The following is a 24421-nucleotide window of genomic DNA, read 5'->3' on the forward strand; positions in this document are numbered from 1 at the left end:
TCAGTATGTCCACTAGTATTCAATAAATCATTTAACTCATCAACAATAACATGAACATAAGTGTTCTTAATGACACAAAAATCATAATTTCTTCTAACTCGGTAGATAGAGTAACTTGATATGGATCAACTAGCTCATTTATTTGAAATACATCTTCTCCCCTCACTTAATTTATCCTTGCCATCGTTCACAACTTTTAGGTTTGGTTTTTATAATAAATAACCAATTAACTTTTGTATAATCTTTTTTATAGGAAGGAGTGAATGTGTATTACACTTGTTGACATTGTTTGGCAAACAAAAACATCATTAATGTTGCTAAGTCTACCTCTTTTATTAATTTTAACTAAACGATGGTGATGATCCACTCTAATTCCTTTACCAGTATCATATAAATAGCCTTTGAATAAAAAAATTGTGTTTTGCACCCTATGATATTGCAATTTAATCACCTCTTCTAACTTGCCATAATAATCAACTTCAAATCCATTGGAAGTTGATCCTTTAACACAAACCCTATTATTATAGATATTTCTACCTTCACCATAATCTTCAATACGGAAGACATATATATCTATTGATAAAATACCCGTTATAACACTTGATCTTTCATTTTGGACCCAAAAAAGTAATTTTGAACTTTTAGCATTGTCTCTCAAGTTGTATACCTAGTTAAAGATAACAACCATTAACGATTAAAAAAATTAAATAAATGTATTCTTATTACAGTTACAAATAATTACAAACTTACTTGTGTTTTATACCATATTATGAATTGTTCATCTTATATTTGAAAAATTTGAGCTTCAATAAGATTTGGATTTTGAAATTATAAGAATTGACGATGTTGTCTATAAGAAAGTTACTAGGAGTTTAGCCTAAATGAGAATACAAGAGAAAATGATTCAAGATTGTAAAATTGTGAATTTGACTTACTGAAAAAAATGTCTCAGTTCATGACAGTTAAATAGCACACAATTACGTGTTTATCTAAATTTGATATTTGTCAAATATCTTCTTGAAACTATATTCTTTGACAATGGTTGTTCAGAATGAGAAAATATTGAAACATTTCCACCAGAAGACATTTCACCAACATCATCATGTCTTGGAACACAGTTGATTCTTGTTTGCATATGAGGCTCTAAATAATATGAGATAATTATTGAAATCTCTTTAACAATATAAGTCTCACACATATACGCCTTAACATGCGCCTTGTTTTTAACCTTTTTTTATTGTTGAACAAGTACCTACATGGAGGTAAACATAAGCATATATTCATTGAATGACCAAAAGTTAAAAAAAAACACATTACACACTTAGAATGAATGTTATTCCTAACCTCTAAAAAATATACATCCATTTGTATTACACAAGCCTTCTAATTTTTGCTTTATACGCTAAGTGTATAGGCAGATGCTCTATTAGATCGAAGACCGAGAGAGGGAAAATCATCTCAAATTTACATATTGTCTCAAGAATGTTCCTTTCAAGTTGTTCCATATGTTGTGAACACAAATTGTTTGAGAAAACATTTCTTAAAAAATAACTAATCTCTGTGAGTGCATTTCATATCCTTTCTGACAATAAATTCCTATATGCAATTGAAATGAGTGTTTGCATAAACATATGACAGTCATAATTCTTCATTCCATACAATCTGCATTCCTTCAAATTCATCAATCTAGCTATGTTCGAAGCCTATCCATAAGGAAATTGCATACTCTTAAACCATTCGTAAACAAAAAATTATGATTTTTTTTATCTGAGGTATAAATGGATTTGAGCTTTACGATACGTACTTAATCACTAAGTAACTCTATATTATGACACTCACAAAAAAAAAAATTTATATTTGTGCTGCTTTTATGTTATCCTTTGATGTTCATAACTGTGTTAAAAATCTTTTCAAACACATAAACTCCCAAAAAACATTTCACTCCACCCAATCATGGGGCACACCAAAACTAGAAAACTTATGTTTACTGAATTGAAAATCAAATACAATGTTCTTATACCGCGATATTACATCATATAATTCTTTACACAATAGTACAAGCAATATAACATCTTTTTTAGCTTTATCTTTCAAAAAGTCGTTTCTATTTTTTCTGTATCAATAATGATTTGACAAGAACCTTTGGCAAAAAAAAAAAAAGTTTTACCACCATTTGTTAAGGTGAATGCTTTATTGTTTTCCATATACTATAGAAAAGCTAATCTTCCATGTATACTCCATCATAAAACCATCTCATACACATGAAACTTATTTATAGTTCACATCAAAGCTGTCTTTATTTGAAAATTTTGTTTCCTTAAGACATTACATGTCAAAACCCCGAATGACTATAATTTTCAACCCATCAATCAACGGTTAAAGATAAATATCTACATTCCTACCTGGACTATAAGGACTGGATATTATTGTAGATAAGAATATGAATTCTTGCCTCATATATATCCTCGGGGGCAAGTTGCAAACTGTTAGTATAATTAAACAACAAGAATAGGGTGCAATAAATGACCTAAATGGATTAAACTTATTTGTACACAAACTAAGATGCACGTTGCGTGGTTTCATTGAAAACCGAAGATGCAATTGTTAAATTGCTTTCAAGCTTCTCCATCGAAAAAATACACAATTACTCCATCCTTCGCATCATATGCTCAACTGTTTTTGAAGACATAGATAATCTTTGTAGCCTAGTAGTGATAGGAAAATATCTTAGTTTTTTGTATGCCATAAGTGTCATTCACCTACCTATATTGGGTTTATACCGAGCATACCTACATGTTTTACACTCAGTTAAATTTACATCTTCATCATAATACAACATGCAAAAAGTTGGGCACATATCAATTTTTTGATATCTCAGGCCAAAGAGTTTCATCATAAATTTGCAGCATAAAAGTTCTTTTTCAACTTATTCTTTTCAAGTAAAATATTTTTTGCCCATATGATTATGCTATCATAGCCGGCTTCACTTATACCATAATCTAACTTTATGAAAAATACTCAGGTAATGATCGATAATTTATTATAATTTGTGTACCCATTCCATAATGGTTCATTAGAATCTTTTAAAAGATAAAAAAAAAAACCTAGTTGCATCTACATTTGGTTCTTCATTTACACATGAACCTTTACCTGAATAACAATAATTTATTCTCATTCCATCCGTCATCATATTCCTATAATAATTACTATTATCATCGACTTCATGTATATTTCCAGAACTAAATATTGAGCCAACAATCCTTTCTAACATGGTCTCTGTGTGCAAATCAACACAAGTATTTTTCAACGAACCCTTTTTTTAGGAAATGCATCATCACAACATCTGATTTTTTTGTTTTTACACTTCACATATAAACATCTAATTTTGCATCCACTAATATTCTTTGGATTTGAAAGTGTAAAATTAATAAAACTCTTAACCCCTCTATAATAATCTTCCCTAAACACCCCTTGAGGTAAATCTAGATACATTCACAAATGATCATTCATTACTTAGAAAACCTATATAGATTAATGATGATGACATTTATTAATAATGTAACAATAAATTCAAAATATAACTTTGGTAATTAAAAATTAATTCACAATCTAATAATTAATTATTATTTTTGTACAAAAAATATAATGATGCGTAAAAATATCAACTAAATAAATCCAATTAATTGCAAGTAATCAATAACCCAACTAGTTATTTATCATTTGTTCAATTCAAACTTATTCAATCTAGATTAATATAATTTAATTATTTTCAATTCCATAAAATATCAATTTCTCTAAAATTTTCAACTTAACAATAAAATTGACAAAATATGATTGTTACTAATTAAATAACTCATAATTTCTTTTAGTATAACACACCTAAGTTATAAAATCACAATCAATTATATCAAATTACAAACAAATTCAAATTTGCCCAAATCACAAACAAACCCTAAATAGAAATCAAACTCTAATTCTCTATGAAAAGGTTGTAAAACACTAAAATACACAAGCAAACTACACTACAAATACTAAAAAACAATGATACATTAACTTAAAATATCAATAAGTAGGTTTTCTTACTTGGTGTAGAGAGTATTTAGAGAAAATTGTATTAAGACAATGATGTAGACACTATGAAATGTTGGGTGGTTGAAATTTGTAATGATGAGACTTAGATTTGTACCAAAATAGAAGGGAGAGGTTATTGTTTTGATTTGCAGAAACAGAATAAAAAGAAGGGGATAATGAGGATGTTGCCGATTATAACACTTTTAGATCTGCCGATGAACTTGTCGATAAAATATAATGATGAAATATACTGTCGGTAATTCTATCGGTTATTGATGACATGTCATTTTGAAGATGGATTCAACTATAGAAAATCTTTTTATTTTTTTAATTATTTAGTCTATTTGTATTTACTGACAAAAATAATTTTGTCGTGATTATAATCAGGAATTTCCATCGCTATAATCATTAGAAGTACCGATGAAAAATATTTTGTTAATAATTTCAATGGTACTATATAATTTTTTGGTGGTGATAGTTATAGTTTACCAAGCTTCACACATATGCTGAAACTTGGGAAAATTAAAGAGCTCTGAAAATTGTTGTTTACAGTTTATAAATTTTATTGCTTATGTGATTTATGGGTAGAAGTTAATTGTAATTTTTTAGTTAACAAATAATTAAGATTTATATATAATAAGGAAAAAATGTTTTTTAGGAAAATCTAAAGTTTTTTTTTTTTTAGAACTTCTTTTTATCGTGATCTTTTTACTTTTCTCCTAGATTATGCAGACCTATGTTCATAAAAATAGATTATCAACAAGGTATGCACTAAGCTATAAAAGACTTTTATTATACTTAATAGCTTCTTTGAAAGTGTGGTTATGGTTGTTTTTCACTTGAAAATATACTAAAATAATATTTTTTTTATTTTTAAAAAATTATTTTTGACATCAGCGTATCAAAATGATCTAAAAATATCAAAAAATATTAATTTGAAGCAAATAAAAAAAATTTAAATTTTTTAAAAAAACAGGACAATGATATTTTTTTTTTATTTCACCTATATAAACGACAGCATCTAAATGCAATAATATTTGTAAAAAATTCAATGAGAAACATTATAGGTGTAGAAACACCGAAGGTGCGAAAGAGACAATAATGGATAATCTGCTAATATTTCTGCAAAAAAAATAATAATAATAAAAAACACGAAATTGAAGCAGTAAAACTATATATTGTGATAATCTCCATCCTTATATGATAAAGGTTCAGAAACAATGCGCTATGTGTTGCCTTAAGGAGACCTGATTCGACTATCTTAGTTAACACTGAAGGCAGGAGGCTCCCTTGATTAGACGTTCAACTTTAAACGCTTGGCCCACAATGCCTCAAGGGCAACATCCACAGCATCTTGAAACCCTAGATCAGTCGCATTAGGGTGTGCATAGGTGAGTCTCGGCATCAAATTTATTACTGCGCTTCTCATTCTCTCCACCTGCTCTCTCTCAATCTTGAAAAGCTCTTCCTCAATGCTAACTACCCTTTTGCTTCCATTTCCCGTCTTCAAAGCATTTTCATCTATGTAAACTGAATACTCTCTCGCATCCCCAGCTGGAAAAAACCACTCATACTGAGTATACACAGTGTGAGGTGAGAAAAACACAGGTATGCAACCTGCCAACACTGAGTCAAAAGTTGACCTCCGAGTGAACGAGTCACCGGGAGCTTGCAAGCAAAACTGGGACTGAGACATCACCTTAAGTACCTCAATTGGGTAATGGCATTTACTGGGTCCTTTCCCACATTTTAGAAGCTTGCATCGACCTGACTCGCTGCACTGCCTTATTAACTCGTCCCTTACAGCAGCTTTCTCAACTCCTCTACGTGGCCCCCCTATAAAGGAGAAGAGGTGGGGCCTACTTGATTGTCTCATCTTGTTCTGCCACGTCATCATCTCGTGTGACGTGTACGGGTGGAAATAGGAAGGGTAAGGGATGCCATGTTGGTTGTGGACTCGATCCCAAGGGTTTCGCTCTACAGTCAGCACCGACATGTTTTGCACGTCTGGCAGATTTAGGAGAGAGTTTCCAAAGTTGTTATTTCTTCTCAAGAAATCCCATGCGGTCCTTCCTAGGACTAAGAAATGGTCCTTACCGTGATGCCTCTCCCACCATGGTTTTGATCGGAGATAATCTGCTAATCGGACGGCTAGTTCATCGCGTGCCGTGAGATTTGCATCGTGGAACTTGCTTGAGGCATCGAGTCCACCATAGAATGGCACGTAGAATAGCTTGGCATTTATAGGATCCAAAACACGACATGGATGGTTCTCCATACGAGCGTGAAAAATCATCTCCGCAATGAACTGGTGGGTGGCAAACCATGTGGTGGCGACGGCGGACTCTGCCATGTAGGAGAGTGGTTGGCCTAATCCGCGATTTGCCACATGAGGACACATGTCAGTGTAAGGATTTAGATGGCTGCAATCTTTAAGTAAACCCTTGTTGAACTCAGCGGGCATGTCATATAAATACACTGACATTCCTCCTTCACACTTGGATATCGCAGATGATTTCGATGTTGTCTTGGGCGCCTTTTCATCTACGTTTAGTTTCTCGATGTTGTTTTCGCTCGTGGAGGAGGACAAGAGAAAACATCTTAGAATAACAAACCAAACAGAAAGCAAGAAACAGAGTAGTAGAGCGTGTCTCAACTGTGGTTTAAGAAACGAGTAATGTATTTCGTTGGTTTTAGAGTACTTCCCTTTCTCCGTCCATGGAGATGCAGACGATATAGATTTTTTCTTGACAACCATTGCTGTAGATGTCTCCGACCATACAAAGCGAAAGGGAAGGAGAAGGATTGGAAGGGTGGGGAGTGGAAGCCTTTCTGTTTCAAACAGGACAGAAAAAGGGGATGAAACCTCTAAAAATGGTGGCCTGAGTGACAGAACAAGTCAAAGACTGGTGAGCTCCATGGAGTTTGGTGAGGACAAAATTTCCATTAATGAAAGAAGGAAAAAGTTGTCGTCCCCCCGAAAAGAAAAGGAAATAAAGATGGAAAACATATTAACACTGGGACAATTTATGGTAGACGAATCGGAATAGGACAAGTTTCCATATATATTCATGAGCAATCTCCATTGACGTGCCCTAATCTCATCAAATATATATCCAAAAACAAGGATTTACTATTTACTCGGAGTTTATCTACCATAATTTGGATTAGAAAATCGAGTAGAATGGTTGAATTCTCCCGGTAATCAATGCTATATATAATCAATACGTGCACGTCATCACTCAAATTAATTATGCGGTGGTATACACGTTACTCAAATTAATTATGCGGCGGGCCCTGAAAAAATCAAAATTCTTCTGATATTCATTTTTCTGTGGTTGGTAACTTTCAATCATTGACCAAACAAACATGTACCTTTCAAGATTGAAGATCATTCTTCAATATTGAAATAATCAGCGAAGAGCACTTCCATTCTAGAGCTCTGCTGGCCCTCTGATGATGATATCTTAGGTTTCCTGCAAGTCATTTTCCCAGCAATGCTAAAACGGATTCACAAGTCCATTTCCAACACCCTGTCTGTTGTCCCACTGCAGCAGACCCTCCCATCTTCATATGATTGCTTCCAATTAAAATATGAACCGACGGGCACTGAAATTTCTCTACTTCAAATAATTAGTTTCATGACATTCTTTTTTTAAAAAAAAGATATATACCCTATTTCAAAGTGTTTTTTTATATAAAAAAAATCAAAGTAAATATTAAAAAGTTTATACAAGTATCTAATTAAATAAATCAATAACTTTCCTTATAAATAAATATAAAAAAAGTCATTAACAATAACTATAAAAAAATTTTAAAAATTAAGAAATGAACTTAGATCAAGATATTTAATCCTATAAAACAAGATATTTGCTTATTTATGTTTGTTGAATTTGATTATTAAAATCAATAAAAGATAATAGAAATAGAAACACATATGGAACTAATTGAGAAAAATAAGATGAAAAAATATTACGCAAAGCCGGACATGTTATAAATATTATTTAAAAACAAATATTTTTTATTTTTAAAAATAAAATTCATCTATAAGAAACAAAAAAAATTATAGATGAATCATAATAATATCTTCAAAAATTAAACACAAACAATTTTTTTAAGAAAGATTTTTTCTTCGTAAACATTGTAAAAGATTGCCCAACAAGAGAGGGCATCTATTGTTACCCATTTTTAACCCCACAAAAAAATATAGAAAAAAAATCCAAAAAATTCAAGAGGATGCACTTGAAAAAAGCCTAAAAAATTTTACAAGTTGGTGCTGAAAGACCAAAATAACAAATGAAAAAGTTGGAGGACTAGAATGTACAAGATTGACAAATTAGCAACCCAATTCTGATTGATAAAAGGTCCTATTGGTGATAATATTTTATTTGGGGTAAAGAAATACTAATTTGAATTAGTAAGGATTCAATAAGGATTTTGAAAGGCTTAATTAATTTTATCGAGAACTTAATTGCAAGGAAAATAAGTTTTTTGGAGTCAATTTGAGTGTTAATAAAAAAAAATTGAAGTTTAGAAACTGAAATTAAACTTTAAATTGGTCAGATATATGAAAACATTAAAGTTTGATTGCCATTTAGAGTACTGCCATCGTTTTTCCAACAGCTCCCAATGTCCATCAGGTAGAACTGGCTTCCTGGTCCACCTCCTTGTGTAATGTTTAGCTTGAATTTTACTTTAAAGTTTTGTGACTTTGGCACCTGTATGAATATATGAAATATTTTGAAAGTATGATACATTGATTAATCATTGGATTTTGACAAGAATGATGTTAAAATCTGTGTACTGTGTACTTATCTAAGAATTTGAATCTGCAATTTTCAATTGAAAAGTCCAAAATTCAGAAGAACGAGTATGAGAGGAGAACGAAGGAAAAAAACATAACTTACTATTTTTGACATGCCCCTTGTTTGGTAGTGATAACCACCGGAGAATCCTTTGGTGGCATCCGATCTTAGGTATAGCATCAACCATGGATACTTTGAGGATGTTTTCAAGTAGAAATGAAAGACCCAGCTTCCTTTCCCTAACTCCTTTTGCCAAGTGACATTGAAATAAGAGGTGCTGTTGTCGACAACTCCACTCTTGACATTAGCATCCAAGGTATTGTTTCCATGCACACCGGTATAATTATGGTACATCTTGGGCATGTTCATCCACCCTTCTCCAAAGCATGGAAAACGAGATTCCGGTGCAAAGGGCTCTGATTTCTTGCCATTTTCGGGGCATCTAGCAGCTAAAGTGTCCATGTTACCACTCTTGAGCATGATCATCCAGAATTGCCATGGTTTCGGATAGTCCTTTACTTGGCATTTGTTACCCAAGTACAGCTGCTTCTTAGGCGCATACCTGTCATAACTTCTGGCCTTTATTCTTCCGTAGGTATCATTCAATAAGCCCAGCCTGTTCTCATCCTCACTCACCTTGTGAATTAAGTTGACTTCATCAAGAATCATGGAAAGAAGAAAGGAAAAGAGCTTAGCAACCATATACTAACAAAAAAGTCCTATCACAGAAAACATAATCCTATGATTTCAAAGATCTTGTTGTTTCTTCGGGCATCAAATGCAAAAAGTCTGTCAAATGAGTTACAATTTAAAACATATTTTTATCTCACGTTATTAGTCTTTCTTTAGTTAATTGGTAACATGCAGAAACATGGAATTGAGGGGCCTCCAAACTTTTTGTTAGTATTGGTCATTCAAGGGAAAAAGAAATAAATAAATAAAAAAACTCGGAATGATCTTCCATAGTCTGCACTCCTTTCCTAAACAGAAATATGCACTGACCTAGATGCATGAAGCCCAAAGAGCATGGTGAAATTCCAACGAGTAATGTGATAAAAACACGTGGACTAAGTAATTAACAGATACTATTAGTAGAATTACATTGTTAATTAGGATTAATAGGGTTTGTTCGGCCATGATTACAAGCTTAAGTAAAATAGTTTTTGCAGAGAAAAGGTTTTAAGAAAAATATTGATATTAATCATGGAAAGCTTCTCTTATAATGAATCCGTAACTTTGGCTTGAATCTGTGAAAGGGTTAAAAAAAAAAAACAATCCACTAGTTCCTCGCGTTCTTTTCTTGCGAAATTGTATTCATAATAAGTAACAGCGCAAAGATGTAGAGGAACTAAACATTTCTCACCAGATGATGTAGAATGGTCAACATCAAAGCAATCTGCCATTCTTGGACTTCCCATGTTGACAGCTTCTTCTCCAACCTCATTGCACTGATTCCATGCCTCAATTGCCACCCTAAGGCCATCCCTTCGCATCCCTGGATCACCAACAGCCGATATAAAATCATCATTGCAAGCCATAACTACAGAAGTGAAACAAGCAAGAAAAAGGAGTTGAAAAAATCTCAATGTGTCCATTGTCATCTCTGTAAAGTTGTGCAAAAGAAAGTGCTCCTTGATTATTCGAGGGCAATACAATTTGTATATGTGAGTACTTTAGCCTTTCTGTTCTATTCATCATTGAATTCTAGCTGAAGAGAAAATCAGGTAATGCATCACGTATCTAGAAGGATAATGGTAATATAAATCTGGGTAAGGATGATAGTAAGTTGAGTTCTTGTATAACTTCACCAGGTGAAAGCTATGCTTCCTAGATCAAGCAGTATCCTACGGCAGTGGAACATCGTTGGTTTGTTTGGACTCGGCAACTGGGTTGGCTAAGACAAACGTAAATGCCAAACTTATCCATTTCTAAATGGTAGCTCATGTCATAGTAGTTATTGTGTTGTATTTCTCTTTCTCAGATCAATCCCGCTAGTCTCCGATTAGATTGGGTTTGAAGCTTAGTTGAACCTTTTACTCTTCTCCAGAGCCATTCGAAAGCATCGTGAATGCATCAATGATCCCATATATATGTATGCCGAGTACATGGGACTAGGAGCCAAAAAATTCAAGGATTTCATCTGCCAATCAATACCAGAAAAGTTCCCCTCTCAATCTGTAAATTGCCTGACAACACATCCTCAACAGCAAACATATATATATATATATATATGTTTTCCCTTTTATACAAGCTATCAAATAAAGGCATTCTGAAAACTTATCCCATCTTGCACTAAAAATTCAAGAAGTTCAGCACATAAAATTGCAAATAAACGCATCATCTGCCTTCGTATTCCAAATTCTATCATATTGTTCGTATAACAGTGTTGGTCCGATTCCATAACAGCACATTTCGTCACCCCATTCAACATAATGTTTCATATATCTGTTTTTACATAAAGTATTGCAAGTCTTACAGAAATTTTCTGAACTAATAGTTATAGCTCATTTATTTCTAACAACTTTCAAAGCACCTCTTATATAACAAATTTTACATATTCATAGGACAGAATTCGGCCAAATTTTAGGCGTGACCATCTTGTATTCTCAATGTATCAAGATAAGATTTTCCAACAAGCTCACGAGAAAACAGGCCCTTGAAGTACTCTTTAACTGTAACTTCTTTAAACAATGCTGGTGTTTGTTCGGTTACCAAGCTAGGAACTGGGCATACTTTGCCATCAAACCTCGGGGAATGGAATGAAGCAATTGAAAGTCTTTCCTTCTTAGAGTTTACTGTTGCACGATGCTCGATGCTACGATATGCACCATTGGTTACAATCTGCCACATAAATGTACAAAAGTTGAATTAAATGGCCCATTCATCTTTCTTTCATTGTCAAGCGAAGTTAATGTTTAAAATTTGAAGGTTCCTAATGTCAACGCCAGTTAATTACCTGGGAGGTTGAAGAAATCCTGAAGTTGTGTCTTCATTTTGTCTAACAACGAAGAGCTTACACAATGGTTTACCAACTGAAAACAGAAAATGCAATTCGAAAGGATCCTTGGCCAATTCTTGAACACAGGGCACAAGCAGGGAGCTTCCAAGACTTGATGGTTTGGATGCCATGTTTTTGCGCAATAACTTAGTTAGCTTTTTTACTGAACACCCCTTGTTTTTGCTTTAAAACATCTCAAGTCAAGGGTTAAAAAGCCCCAATCCCAAGTCTTCATGGCTTGCAATTTTCTCAACTTCGGTTGAACTTGGATCCTTGTTTTGTCCGTGAACCATCAAACCCCAAACTGCCTCCTCCAATTCTACAAATTTTGGGTCCATGTTTTCTTCTTCATCTCTTTGGAGTCAGATTTGGAGGCTTGACTTTGTTTATATCCGATGAGATTGTTCTGGACCGACCTCACTGCTTGTTTCTAGAATTTGAGGCCACTTTGCATGTGTTTGTAATTGCAGCGGTTAAAATAATACTGTTTGTTTAAATTTTTTAAAAAATTATTTAAAATTAATTGTTTTAATATTTTTTATATTATGTTTGCTGGTCCGTACTTCATAGTGAGTTAATAATATATTTTTTAAATGTAAAAAAATATTAAGAATATAAAAAATATTTTAAATTTTTTGGGTTTGATAAACAAGTCAGACCCATGCCTGAGTCTTGAAATGTTGACAGAACCGCGCGTGTTTGGTTCTGGCAACCATGTCAGAGTCGCGCCTGGGTCTGACATCAAACATGGTTGCCCGACCAAAGGCTTTTGGGCTTGGTATTATTGTCAGATTCAAGGATATTAGGTCTAGCGTTGTACCCAGACTCAAGTAGCTTGGGTCTGACATGTTTTCTAGACCCAAGATACTTGGGTCTGACAACTCTTGCCAGACCCAAGCATACAACAAATAAACAGAGAACAATTGTGCACTTTAGTTATCATGAGAGGAAAAACAACGCAAACAATCGATCACTGACAGCAATCCAACCATAATATCTCTACACGCATCGCACCATGTGGAAGAGGACACGTCTACTCATCTATCTAGACGGTGAATGAACAGATTTGGCTACCGGGAGGTGTCTCATGCGCTTCTTTAATAGCGCGAGCGCCACCCACTTGCTAGAGCGTGTGGAACACACTCCAACAACTTTTCAAATAAAAAATAAAAAAACAATTGCAGCGGTTAAAATAATACTGTTTGTTTAACTTTTTAAAAAATTATTTCAAATTAATTGTTTTAATATTTTTTATATTTTGTTTGCTGGTCCGTACTTCATAGTGAGTTAATAATATATATTTTAAATGTAAAAAAATATTAAGAGTATAAAAAATATTTTAAGTTTTTTGGGTTTGATAAACAAGTCAGACCCATGCCTGAGTCTTGAAATGTTGACAGAACCGCGCGTGTTTGGTTCTGGCAACCATGTCAGAGTCGCGCCTGGGTCTGACATCAAACATGGTTGCCCGACCAAAGGCTTTTGGGCTTGGTATTATTGTCAGATTCAAGGATATTAGGTCTAGCGTTGTACCCAGACTCAAGTAGCTTGGGTCTGACATGTTTTCTAGACCCAAGATACTTGGGTCTGACAACTCTTGCCAGACCCAAGCATACAACAAATAAACAGAGAACAATTGTGCACTTTAGTTATCATGAGAGGAAAAAAAACGCAAACAATCGATCACTGACAGCAATCCAACCATAATATCTCTACACGCATCGCACCATGTGGAAGAGGACACGTCTACTCATCTATCTAGACGGTGAATGAACAGATTTGGCTACCGGGAGGTGTCTCATGTGCTTCTTTAATAGCGCGAGCGCCACCCACTTGCTAGAGCATGTGGAACACACTCCAACAACTTTTCAAATAAAAAATAAAAAAACAATTGCAGCGGTTAAAATAATACTGTTTGTTTAACTTTTTTAAAAAATTATTTCAAATTAATTGTTTTAATATTTTTTATATTTTGTTTGCTGGTCCGTACTTCATAGTGAGTTAATAATATATATTTTAAATGTAAAAAAATATTAAGAGTATAAAAAATATTTTAAGTTTTTTGGGTTTGATAAACAAGTCAGACCCATGCCTGAGTCTTGAAATGTTGACAGAACCGCGCGTGTTTGGTTCTGGCAACCATGTCAGAGTCGCGCCTGGGTCTGACATCAAACATGGTTGCCCGACAAAAGGCTTTTGGGCTTGGTATTACTGTCAGATTCAAGGATATTAGGTCTAGCGTTGTACCCAGACTCAAGTAGCTTGGGTCTGACATGTTTTCTAGACCCAAGATACTTGGGTCTGACAACTCTTGCCAGACCCAAGCATACAACAAATAAACAGAGAACAATTGTGCACTTTAGTTATCATGAGAGGAAAAAAAACGCAAACAATCGATCACTGACAGCAATCCAACCATAATATCTCTACACGCATCGCACCATGTGGAAGAGGACACGTCTACTCATCTATCTAGACGGTGAATGAACAGATTTGGCTACCGGGAGGTGTCTCATGCGCTTCTTTAATAGCGCGAGCGCCACCCACTTGCTAGAGCGTGTGGAACACACTCCAACAACTTTTCAAATAAAAAATAAAAAAACAATTGCAGCGGTTAAAATAATACTGTTTGTTTAACTTTTTTAAAAAATTATTTCAAATTAATTGTTTTAATATTTTTTATATTCTGTTTGCTGGTCCGTACTTCATAGTGAGTTAATAATATATATTTTAAATGTAAAAAAATATTAAGAGTATAAAAAATATTTTAAGTTTTTTGGGTTTGATAAACAAGTCAGACCCATGCCTGAGTCTTGAAATGTTGACAGAACCGTGTTTAGTTCTGGCAACCATGTCAGAGTCGCGCCTGGGTCTGACATCAAACATGGTTGCCCGACAAAAGGCTTTTGGGCTTGGTATTATTGTCAGATTCAAGGATATTAGGTCTAGCGTTGTACCCAGACTCAAGTAGCTTGGGTCTGACATGTTTTCTAGACCCAAGATACTTGGGTCTGACAACTCTTGCCAGACCCAAGCATACAACAAATAAACAGAGAACAATTGTGCACTTTAGTTATCATGAGAGGAAAAAAAAACGCAAACAATCGATCACTGACAGCAATCCAACCATAATATCTCTACACGCATCGCACCATGTGGAAGAGGACACGTCTACTCATCTATCTAGACGGTGAATGAACAGATTTGGCTACCGGGAGGTGTCTCATGCGCTTCTTTAATAGCGCGAGCGCCACCCAGTTGCTAGAGCGTGTGGAACACACTCCAACAACTTTTCAAATAAAAAATAAAAAAACAATTGCCGGTTAAAATAATACTGTTTGTTTAACTTTTTTAAAAAATTATTTCAAATTAATTGTTTTAATATTTTTTATATTTTGTTTGCTGGTCCGTACTTCATAGTGAGTTAATAATATATATTTTAAATGTAAAAAATATTAAGAGTATAAAAAATATTTTAAGTTTTTTGGGTTTGATAAACAAGTCAGACCCATGCCTGAGTCTTGAAATGTTGACAGAACCGCGCGTGTTTGGTTCTGGCAACCATGTCAGAGTCGCGCCTGGGTCTGACATCAAACATGGTTGCCCGACCAAAGGCTTTTGGGCTTGGTATTATTGTCAGATTCAAGGATATTAGGTCTAGCGTTGTACCCAGACTCAAGTAGCTTGGGTCTGACATGTTTTCTAGACCCAAGATACTTGGGTCTGACAACTCTTGCCAGACCCAAGCATACAACAAATAAACAGAGAACAATTGTGCACTTTAGTTATCATGAGAGGAAAAAAAACGCAACAATCGATCACTGACAGCAATCCAACCATAATATCTCTACACGCATCGCACCATGTGGAAGAGGACACGTCTACTCATCTATCTAGACGGTGAATGAACAGATTGGCTACCGGGAGGTCTCATGCGCTTCTTTAATAGCGCGAGCGCCACCCACTTGCTAGAGCGTGTGGAACACACTCCAACAACTTTTCAAATAAAAAATAAAAAAACAATTGCAGCGGTTAAAATAATACTGTTTGTTTAACTTTTTTAAAAAATTATTTCAAATTAATTGTTTTATATTTTTATATTTTGTTGCTGGTCCGTACTTCATAGTGAGTTAATAATATATATTTTAAATGTAAAAAAATATTAAGAGTATAAAAAATATTTTAAGCTTTTTTGTATATAGGAGAGTTAACCTCCCTATCCTTTGAGGAGGTGTTCAGGTTCTTTGTGTTAGGCTTAATTTTAGAGTTCTTAAAATAATTAAGGGACAATTGGTGTGAAAGCGCAAGAAAAAAAAATTTAATTGATTAGGTTTTCTATTATAATCCTTTTATTAATTAAGGGTACTATATCTAATAGGGAGAATATTATTAATTACATAATAATGTAGAGAATTAAAAAAAATAAAATCCTATAATAATTTATGCTCTATTTTGTTAGAAGATTAAAACCTACATTAACAAAGAGAGAATAAATGAGGAGATTTGATTTAAGATCAAAATCTTTTTTTTTATCAATTTAAGTTATTTGTTCTCTCTCCTTACTTTTTAATTGAGTTTTTGTATGCATATTAAGATTATTGAGAAATGTTAAGGAATTAGGGCTTTTATGACATTTGATTTTTTAAAATAATTTTTAAGGAGTAAGTGTTATACTAATAGAGTCTTAGATTGATAGGAAGTCATTGAATGTGATTTTATATCTTTTTGGTAGCTTATTTAGATTTGGTGAACCAGTCGATTGGTTCCTGGGTAACTGGTAGCCATGTCTGAAACTAAAATATTCTGAGAAGAATGCCAGAGTTGTTCAAACCTGATCTCTACCATTCAGAACAAAGAGGACACCTATGCAAACCCTCCTAAGAAATATAAAGCAGATCCAATGGTGAACGAAGGAGAATTGAGCCGGAGGCTATGGCTTTCCAGAACTCAATTTTCCAGAAATAATGCGGTGGTGAGATCTCTCAAAAAGCAATAGATCACTGGTTAGTTTGTAAAGCATAACCTAGTGCACAACATACTAAAAACCTAAATGAATCCAATGGTGGATGGTGAAGTTATGGCTCTGGCAGTCTGTTTCTCTCGTTGATCTCTCTCAAACCTTTTCTCTCTTAACAATTACTATTTCACTTCTCATGCTAACATGTGTGCATACATGTCATAACATCTTATTGAAGTAAACAATTGCCTGAATTGAATCGAGCATTTTTCAAGTATTGATTATATTTTTCATTACCTTTATGGATAAAAATAAATAAATAAATAAATAAAGGAAATTGTAACTACAAAGTAGCCCACAAAGTGGTGCACTTATGCAGTCATTCATAATATAAATCAACATGACAAAAAAATCATCATTTTCTAGTTAGCTATTCACATGATCAAAGACATAAAACCATCCAAATTTGGCTTAAAAATGGGCCAAATTGCAAAAAGTAAATCACAACTTGACCTTTCATATGCCTGTTACGTTGCTAGTTGTCACATCTCTGTATAGATGCAATCGATAAAAAATTGCACTATATGCACCCGTACTCAAAGAACTCAGCATTATATATACCAAATAGGCAGTGCATTCATGTTATTAAGAAACTAATGTCTCTAAATTGGACTAAAACTCCCTAAATTTTGACACTTTAATTGTATTGCATTGCATTGCATTGGTGGTTGGTGTGATTTTTATTTATCAACTCCAAGTACAAGTAATTTTTTATTAGAAAACATGTTAGAAAACACATACTAAAAATCTAAGAAGAAAAAGGCATACTTTGGTAGGGAGAGAGATGACAGACTAAGAGAGAATGGTAGAAGGACAAAGAGAGCATTGCCATTAAAGAAGAACAGAGAGAGTGTCATCCACCTAAAACAAGAAAGAAAGCGCCGACATTAAATTAGCAAAGAGAGAGAGAGAGAGAGAGAAAGAGAGAGAGAAAGAGAGACTGAGAGAGAATGATGGAAATGGGGGAAATAAAGGAGAAAGCTAAGGATTGCCACGATATATCTGGCTTAAATTCACTGATGGAAATCTTATCGGTATATTTGTCAGTATATATCCACGTCATCACATTAACTGACAGTTTTACTGATGAAATATTTTAAAAACAATTGTAAACTGTTGATTAATCTGTCAGTGATTTAAAATCTTCAGAAATCTTATTGGAAAACTCCAGAATTCACTGATGATTTTTCATTTATTTATATTTTCATCGGTAAATTACACTAAATTTTTTCCAAACTCTCTGTAATTCTCCGACTTTTTTATATTCCATCGGTGAATCTGTTTGTGTTATCCAATTTCATGATTTTCTTCCCAAACACTATGTAACTCTCTAACTATTTTATGTTTCGTCGGTTATTACACTATCATTGACGTAGATATATCCATTGAAAACTTGTCTGTTAAAATTAATTTTTTGATTTACCCCTAAGCTCTCTATAATTCTCCAACAATTTAATATCTGTCGGTGATGTCCGTCGGTGATATTACACTCACCGATGAAATAAATCACTAACAAATGTATGTAATAAATTATAATTTATTAGTTCTGTTAGTAAATCCATCGGAGATGTAATATTTTTTATGATCCCTACCCAATCTAATTAAACAGCAACACCTGCATTCATCACTTAAAAAACAACAACTTATTTAAAACCATATTCTTCAACAATAAACACTTGATATATGTACAAAACATAATGCAATATTGAACAACAATAAATATCTTAATTATATTACAATGTTTTATATAAAAAATGAGTTCAAATCCCATGTTTAAATTGAATTTTCATGATCTTTATTGTCATTTTCATGTTCATCATCATCTCCTTCGTTGAACTGAAATTGTTCGAGCCCTTCATCTTCATCAACATCGGTGTTGTTACCTATTTTTTAACACACATAAAAAAGTAATAAAAATAAAAAATAAAAAAAATACAAGAGGAAATAAATGAAGAAAGCCTAGGACATTGCCCAAGATTGGTGGTGGAGGACCAAGATCACAAATGAAAAACACAAAGGACTAAAATGTATAAAATTAGCAACCCAATTGTGACTAAAAAAAGACCCCACTAGTGAAAATATTTTTATTTGGGGTAAAAAACACAAATTTGGATGGGTAAGGACTCGGTGAAAATTTTGGAAGACTTAATTAATTTTATTAAGGATTTAATTGCAAGAGAAATCAGTTTGTAGAATCAATATGGGTGTTAATTAGAAGAAATTGAAGTTTGGGGATTGAAATTAGACTTTGGAAGGTTTAATTGGTTAAATCAGGGGCTTAATTATGAAAAAAAAATAAAGTTTAGAGGCCATTTAGGACTTAATTATAGATTTCCAAGACTAAGGACCAACTTGTAAGTGGCATGCAATTTCAGGATAGAAATTGGTGAAATCAGGAGCCAAATTGAAAGAAATTGAGGATTTAGTGGTCAATTAAGGATGAAATTGAGCAAATTAAAAACCAATGACACGTTTATAAAAGGTATTGAAGTTTGGGGCTAATATTTAAATTTAGTAGAGGTGCAATTGCATACAATCAAACGTTGTGAGACAATCACATGTGCAATTAAAAGGAATTGGAAGAGGAGGGATCAAATTAAAATTGGCCAAATCCCAAATTCAAAAACCCTAATTTCTAGGGTTTAACCTAGAAGACGTGTCGTTCACCCGCAGTTCATCTTCTTCCTGAGCAATTTTAGTTTGTTGAGTAGGCATCTTCAGGTGAATGAATATGGCGTTTCTGACCACCTCAGGGGCTGTAACCACCATCATTCAACAAAGAAACACCCTCTCTACAACCTTGTACCTATGAAATTAGACATTTACACCCTAATTCTTCCATAGAAGTCTCCAACATCTTATCCCCGATCAACTTTCCTTGCATTTTTAAATTCTAGGCTAGTCGAGTTGGCACCTTTTGGTGAATGAATGTGAAACTACAGGCCTCCAAATTAAATAAGGTTAGATCCAAATAAAAAGTGTGCACATCCTCTACCAACTTCAGGTGGTCTTAGGCAACGTTGATGTCAGAGTTGCTCCAACAAGGCCTCAAAAGTGGCCAACCTATACAACCATGACTATGACACCCATTTAGAAAAACCACTCACTTTTTTATATGTTCACACTCAAAACTTTCTCAATAGGTTCTTATCAAGGGTTGATCAAATTTATTTCAAAATTAAAAGGCCAAAAAACAACTTATTGGTCTCATAGTTTGGCAAAACCACTAAAACCAAAACCACCACTGCAAAACCAACCTTATATAGAGCTTTCATCTATTGTTTTTTTTTTAATCTAAAACCCTTTCATTTCAATTTGAGCACTAAGATTGATCAAACATGATCAATCATAATCATGATCAATCTTTGATTGAATCTAACAAAAATCCTTAGCCAAACCCATTAAATAACCCCTGAAAATCAGAACTGAGAAGAGGGGAAAAAAGAGAGAAAGGGAGGAGAGAAACATTGAGAAAATAACCTAGTTGTGAGGGTTTACGAGCCTAACACAAGGGTTTATTCAGTTTTGAAAGGGCACTAAGTTTGTGAAATCAAAACTTTACAAAGAAAACAGTAGTTGTTCTAGGGTTTTGAAGGTATATTTTCTAACCTAAAAGTGGAGTCTATGTGGCCCGATTTAGAAGATTTTGGTTGTCATTTGGTCTAAATTTATATTTGCAAATAGGGTGATAAGGTTTTAGAATGCTTAAAAGAGTAAGGGCTATGTTTTTGTTTTTGTTGTTATGATTTTGATTTTACGGTTTGATGTTGTTTTTAAATTGTGTTTGATGTTTTTAATATGACAAAAGCTTTCTTCTTAGGTTAGTTTTGATAAAACAATATTTGTTTGTTTTGTTTGATTAATGCATTGTGAAGCAATATTATTGATCCTAGGTTTACAAAGCTTGTTCATGACCAAAATATATCTAGGAAACTAATTTTTAATTCAAATTGCATATATATGTAAGCTAGTTAAGTTTTGGCAGTTATAGGAATTGAAACTTTATGCATGTTATTAATGATTTAATGTTATTTATTAGTTCTTTGGATTCAACTAGTTTGATTGTAAGTGTGGTTGCGATTGTTTTTCACTTGAAAATATATCAAAATAATATTTTTTTTATTTTTTAAAAATTATTTTTGACATCAGCATATCAAAATAATCTAAAAATATTAATTCAAAGCAAATAAAAAATTAAAGAATTTTTAATTTTTTTAAAAATATTTTTAAAATGTAAAAATAAACAGGAGAATAATGCTTTTTTTTGGATTCGCCTATATAAACCACAGCAACTAAATGCAATAATGTTTGTAAAAAAAATCAATGAGAAACATTATAGGTGTAGAAACACCGAAGATGCTAAAGAAACAATAATGGATAATCTGCTAATATTGTGATAATCTCCATCCTTATATGATAAAGGTTCAGAAAGAATGCGCTATGTGTTGCCTTTAGGAGACCTGATTCGACTATCTTAGTTAACACTGAAGGCAGGAGGCTCCCTTGATTAGACGTTCAACTTCAAACGCTTGGCCCACAATGCCTCAAGGGCAACATCCACAGCATCTTGAAACCCTAGATCAGTCGCATTAGGGTGTGCATAGGTGAGTCTCGGCATCAAATTTATTACTGCGCTTCTCATTCTCTCCACCTTCTCTCTCTCAATCTTGAAAAGCTCTTCCTCAATGCTAACTACCCTTTTGCTTCCATTTCCCGTCTTCAAAGCATTTTCATCTATGTAAACTGAATACTCTCTCGCATCCCCAGCTGGAAAAAACCACTCATACTGAGTATACACAGTGTGAGGTGAGAAAAACACAGGTATGCAACCTGCCAACACTGAGTCAAAAGTTGACCTCCGAGTGAACGAGTCACCGGGAGCTTGCAAGCAAAACTGGGACTGAGACATCACCTTAAGTACCTCAATTGGGTCATGGCATTTACTGGGTCCTTTCCCACATTTTAGAAGCTTGCAGCGACCTGACTCGCTGCACTGCCTTATTAACTCGTCCCTTACAGCAGCTTTCTCAACTCCTCTACGTGGCCCCCCTATAAAGGAGAAGAGGTGGGGCCTACTTGATTGTCTCATCTTGTTCTGCCACGTCATCATCTCGTGTGACGTGTACGGGTGGAAATAGGAAGGGTAAGGGATGCCATGTTGGTTGTGGACTCGATCCCAAGGGTTTCGCTCTACAGTCAGCACCGACATGTTTTGCACGTCTGGCAGATTTAGGAGAGAGTTTCCAAAGTCGTTATTTCTTCTCAAGAAATCCCATGCGGTCCTTCCTAGGACTAAGAAATGGTCCTTACCGTGATGCCTCTCCCACCATGGTTTTGATCGGAGATAATCTGCTAATCGGACGGCTAGTTCATCGCGTGCCGTGAGATTGGCATCGTGGAACTTGCTTGAGGCATCGAGTCCACCATAGAATGGCACGTAGAATAGCTTGGCATTTATAGGATCCAAAACACGACATGGATGGTTCTCCATACGAGCGTGAAAAATCATCTCCGCAATGAACTGGTGGGTGGCAAACCATGTGGTGGCGACGGCGGACTCTACCATGTAGGAGAGTGGTTGGCCTAATCCGCGATTTGCCACATGAGGACACATGTCAGTGTAAGCATTTAGATGGCTGCAATCTTTAAGTAAACCCTTGTTGAACTCAGCGGGCATGTCATATAAATACACTGACATTCCTCCTTCACACTTGGATATCGCAGATGATTTCGATGTTGTCTTGGCCTTTTCATCTACGTTTTGCTTCTCCATGTTGTTTTCGCTCGTGGAGGAGGACGAGAGAAAACATCTTAGAATAACAAACCAAACAGAAAGCAAGAAACAGAGTAGTAGAGCGTGTCTCAACTGTGGTTTAAGGAATGAGTAATGTATTTCGTTGGTTTTAGAGTACTTCCCTTTCTCCGTCGACCATGGAGATGCAGATGATATAGATTTTTTCTTGACAACCATTACTGTAGATGTCTCCGACCATACAAAGCGAAAGGGAAGGAGAAGGATTGGAAGGGTGGGGAGTGGAAGCCTTTCTGTTTCAAACAGGACAGAAAAAGGGGATGAAACCTTTAAAAATGGTGGCGTGAGTGACAGAACAAGTCAAAGACTGGTGAGCTGTGTGGAGTTTGGTGAGGACAAACAATTTCCATTAATGAAAGAAGGAAAAAGTTGTCCCCCCGAAAAGAAAAGGAAAGAAAGAAGGAAAACTTGTTAACACGGGGACAAGTTATGTTAGACGAATCGGAATAGGACAAGTTTCCATATTCACATGCAATCTCCACTGACTTGCCCTAATCTCATCAAATCTATATCCAAAAACAAGGATTTACTATTTACTCGGAGTTTATCTACCATAATTTGGATTAGAAAATCGAGCAGCATGGTTGAATTCTCCCGGTAATCAATGCTATAATCAATACGTGCATATCATCGCTTAAATTAATTATGCGGTGGTATACACGTTACTAGGACGACTATATACAGCTAATTTCTAATAGCGTAACATTATTATACTATATCGTTATTGACCCGTACTATAGATCAATTTTTTTAATATAAAAATGTTTAGATATTTCTATTTTTTTTAATAAAAAAATTAAATTGGATGAGAATTGACTTAATGTGACCCGATCAACTTGGTAGGTGAAAAGACAACCTATAGATTAACCCGTCAAAACTACGATTTGCGTCATGATACCAAGATAACCTGATAGAAAAAAAATTAAAACAAATTATGAAGTGTAATTTCAAATCAACCTAGTATTAACTCATCAAACCCATAACCAAGAATCATGAGATGAAGATAACCTCATAAAAAATAAATCAAAATAAATAATGAAGCCTAATTCTCAATCAAGCTAATGTTGAATGATGAAATTTGTAAATGTCAAAATGATTGGCTTTGATTAGTAAATGATTATTTGTGTTGATGAATTTGTTTAGATTCGTTAGTTTATCCAAATTAGATAAAGAATTAGTCAAGTTTATCTTATATGATATAATGTGATTATTTATGTAATTATATAGTTTGTTTGGATAAATTATATGGAAAGCTTAAATAAGTTTTATCACAAAAAGATAAATACAAGTTATTCAAAGATAATTGTCAGATAAGTGTTTTTGTGAAATATGTTAGCAGTATGTTAAGAACATAACAAATTACAAAACTTGAAGATAATGTTTATCAAAAAAAATTTTATCATTATCACATGAATGTATATATAAGAAATGACAATCAGACACATATATTTTGGTGCAGAGTGACACTTGCAGTGGAGCAGGAATGTCCAACTAGCTAAGGAATTACTCAGAGTTTCATATCATATACTCTTGACACATGAGTGGAGTGTGAAGAAAATTCTCAAGAATAATTATTTCTTAAAGAGTTGGAGAACCTGCAAACTTTTAGAGGAAGTTCTTATGTTAACTATTAGCAATTGAATGTTTCAGTTAGGATGACAAAAATTTAAAGATCGTTAGGTGTTCTGGCAAGCTATTATGGTAGAAGACAAAACAAA

At 34.0% G+C, this 24421-nt stretch overlaps 3 protein-coding genes across 4 annotated transcripts in view; all 3 read right to left on the reverse strand.

Annotated features, from left to right (window-relative positions):
• Window positions 1-10637, reverse strand: part of LOC7459136 (uncharacterized) — a 30384-nt gene extending 19747 nt beyond the window's left edge. Inside the window, exon 1 of the mRNA XM_052450111.1 lies at window positions 10240-10637. Within this exon, the coding sequence (XP_052306071.1) occupies window positions 10240-10477 (238 nt within the window). The 5' untranslated portion in view covers window positions 10478-10637. The remainder of the gene's footprint in view (window positions 1-10239) is intronic.
• LOC18095405 (probable xyloglucan galactosyltransferase GT17) lies at window positions 5229-9103 on the reverse strand. Of its 2 annotated transcripts, none has more exons than XM_052450112.1 (2): window positions 8979-9103; window positions 5229-7680 (listed from the first exon to the last, which is right to left on the reverse strand). In XM_052450112.1, exon 2 carries the CDS (start codon window positions 6827-6829, stop codon window positions 5366-5368), a length of 1464 nt encoding a protein of 487 aa, XP_052306072.1. In that variant the 5' UTR covers window positions 6830-7680; window positions 8979-9103; the 3' UTR covers window positions 5229-5365. The 2 variants fall into 2 exon arrangements, with proteins under 2 accessions (XP_052306072.1, XP_052306073.1); XM_052450113.1 differs by lacking the exon at window positions 8979-9103 and having other exon boundaries at window positions 5229-7368; window positions 7447-8627.
• LOC18095407 (probable xyloglucan galactosyltransferase GT17) lies at window positions 5229-23460 on the reverse strand. Its single transcript, XM_006369996.3, has 2 exons — window positions 21314-23460; window positions 5229-5280 (listed from the first exon to the last, which is right to left on the reverse strand). Exon 1 carries the CDS (start codon window positions 22860-22862, stop codon window positions 21399-21401), a length of 1464 nt encoding a protein of 487 aa, XP_006370058.2. The 5' UTR covers window positions 22863-23460; the 3' UTR covers window positions 5229-5280; window positions 21314-21398.
• Window positions 23461-24421: the final 961 nt, after the last annotated feature.

This window comes from Populus trichocarpa, chromosome 1 (assembly GCF_000002775.5).
Source record: "Populus trichocarpa isolate Nisqually-1 chromosome 1, P.trichocarpa_v4.1, whole genome shotgun sequence".
Taxonomy (NCBI): domain Eukaryota; kingdom Viridiplantae; phylum Streptophyta; class Magnoliopsida; order Malpighiales; family Salicaceae; genus Populus; species Populus trichocarpa.

What these genes read in the sequence shown, in the direction of transcription:
- LOC18095405 (XM_052450112.1), bottom strand. Translation starts at nt 6,829, where the DNA reads ATGGTTGTCAAGAAAAAATCTATATCGTCTGCATCTCCATGGACGGAG.
- LOC18095407 (XM_006369996.3), bottom strand. Translation starts at nt 22,862, where the DNA reads ATGGTTGTCAAGAAAAAATCTATATCATCTGCATCTCCATGGTCGACG.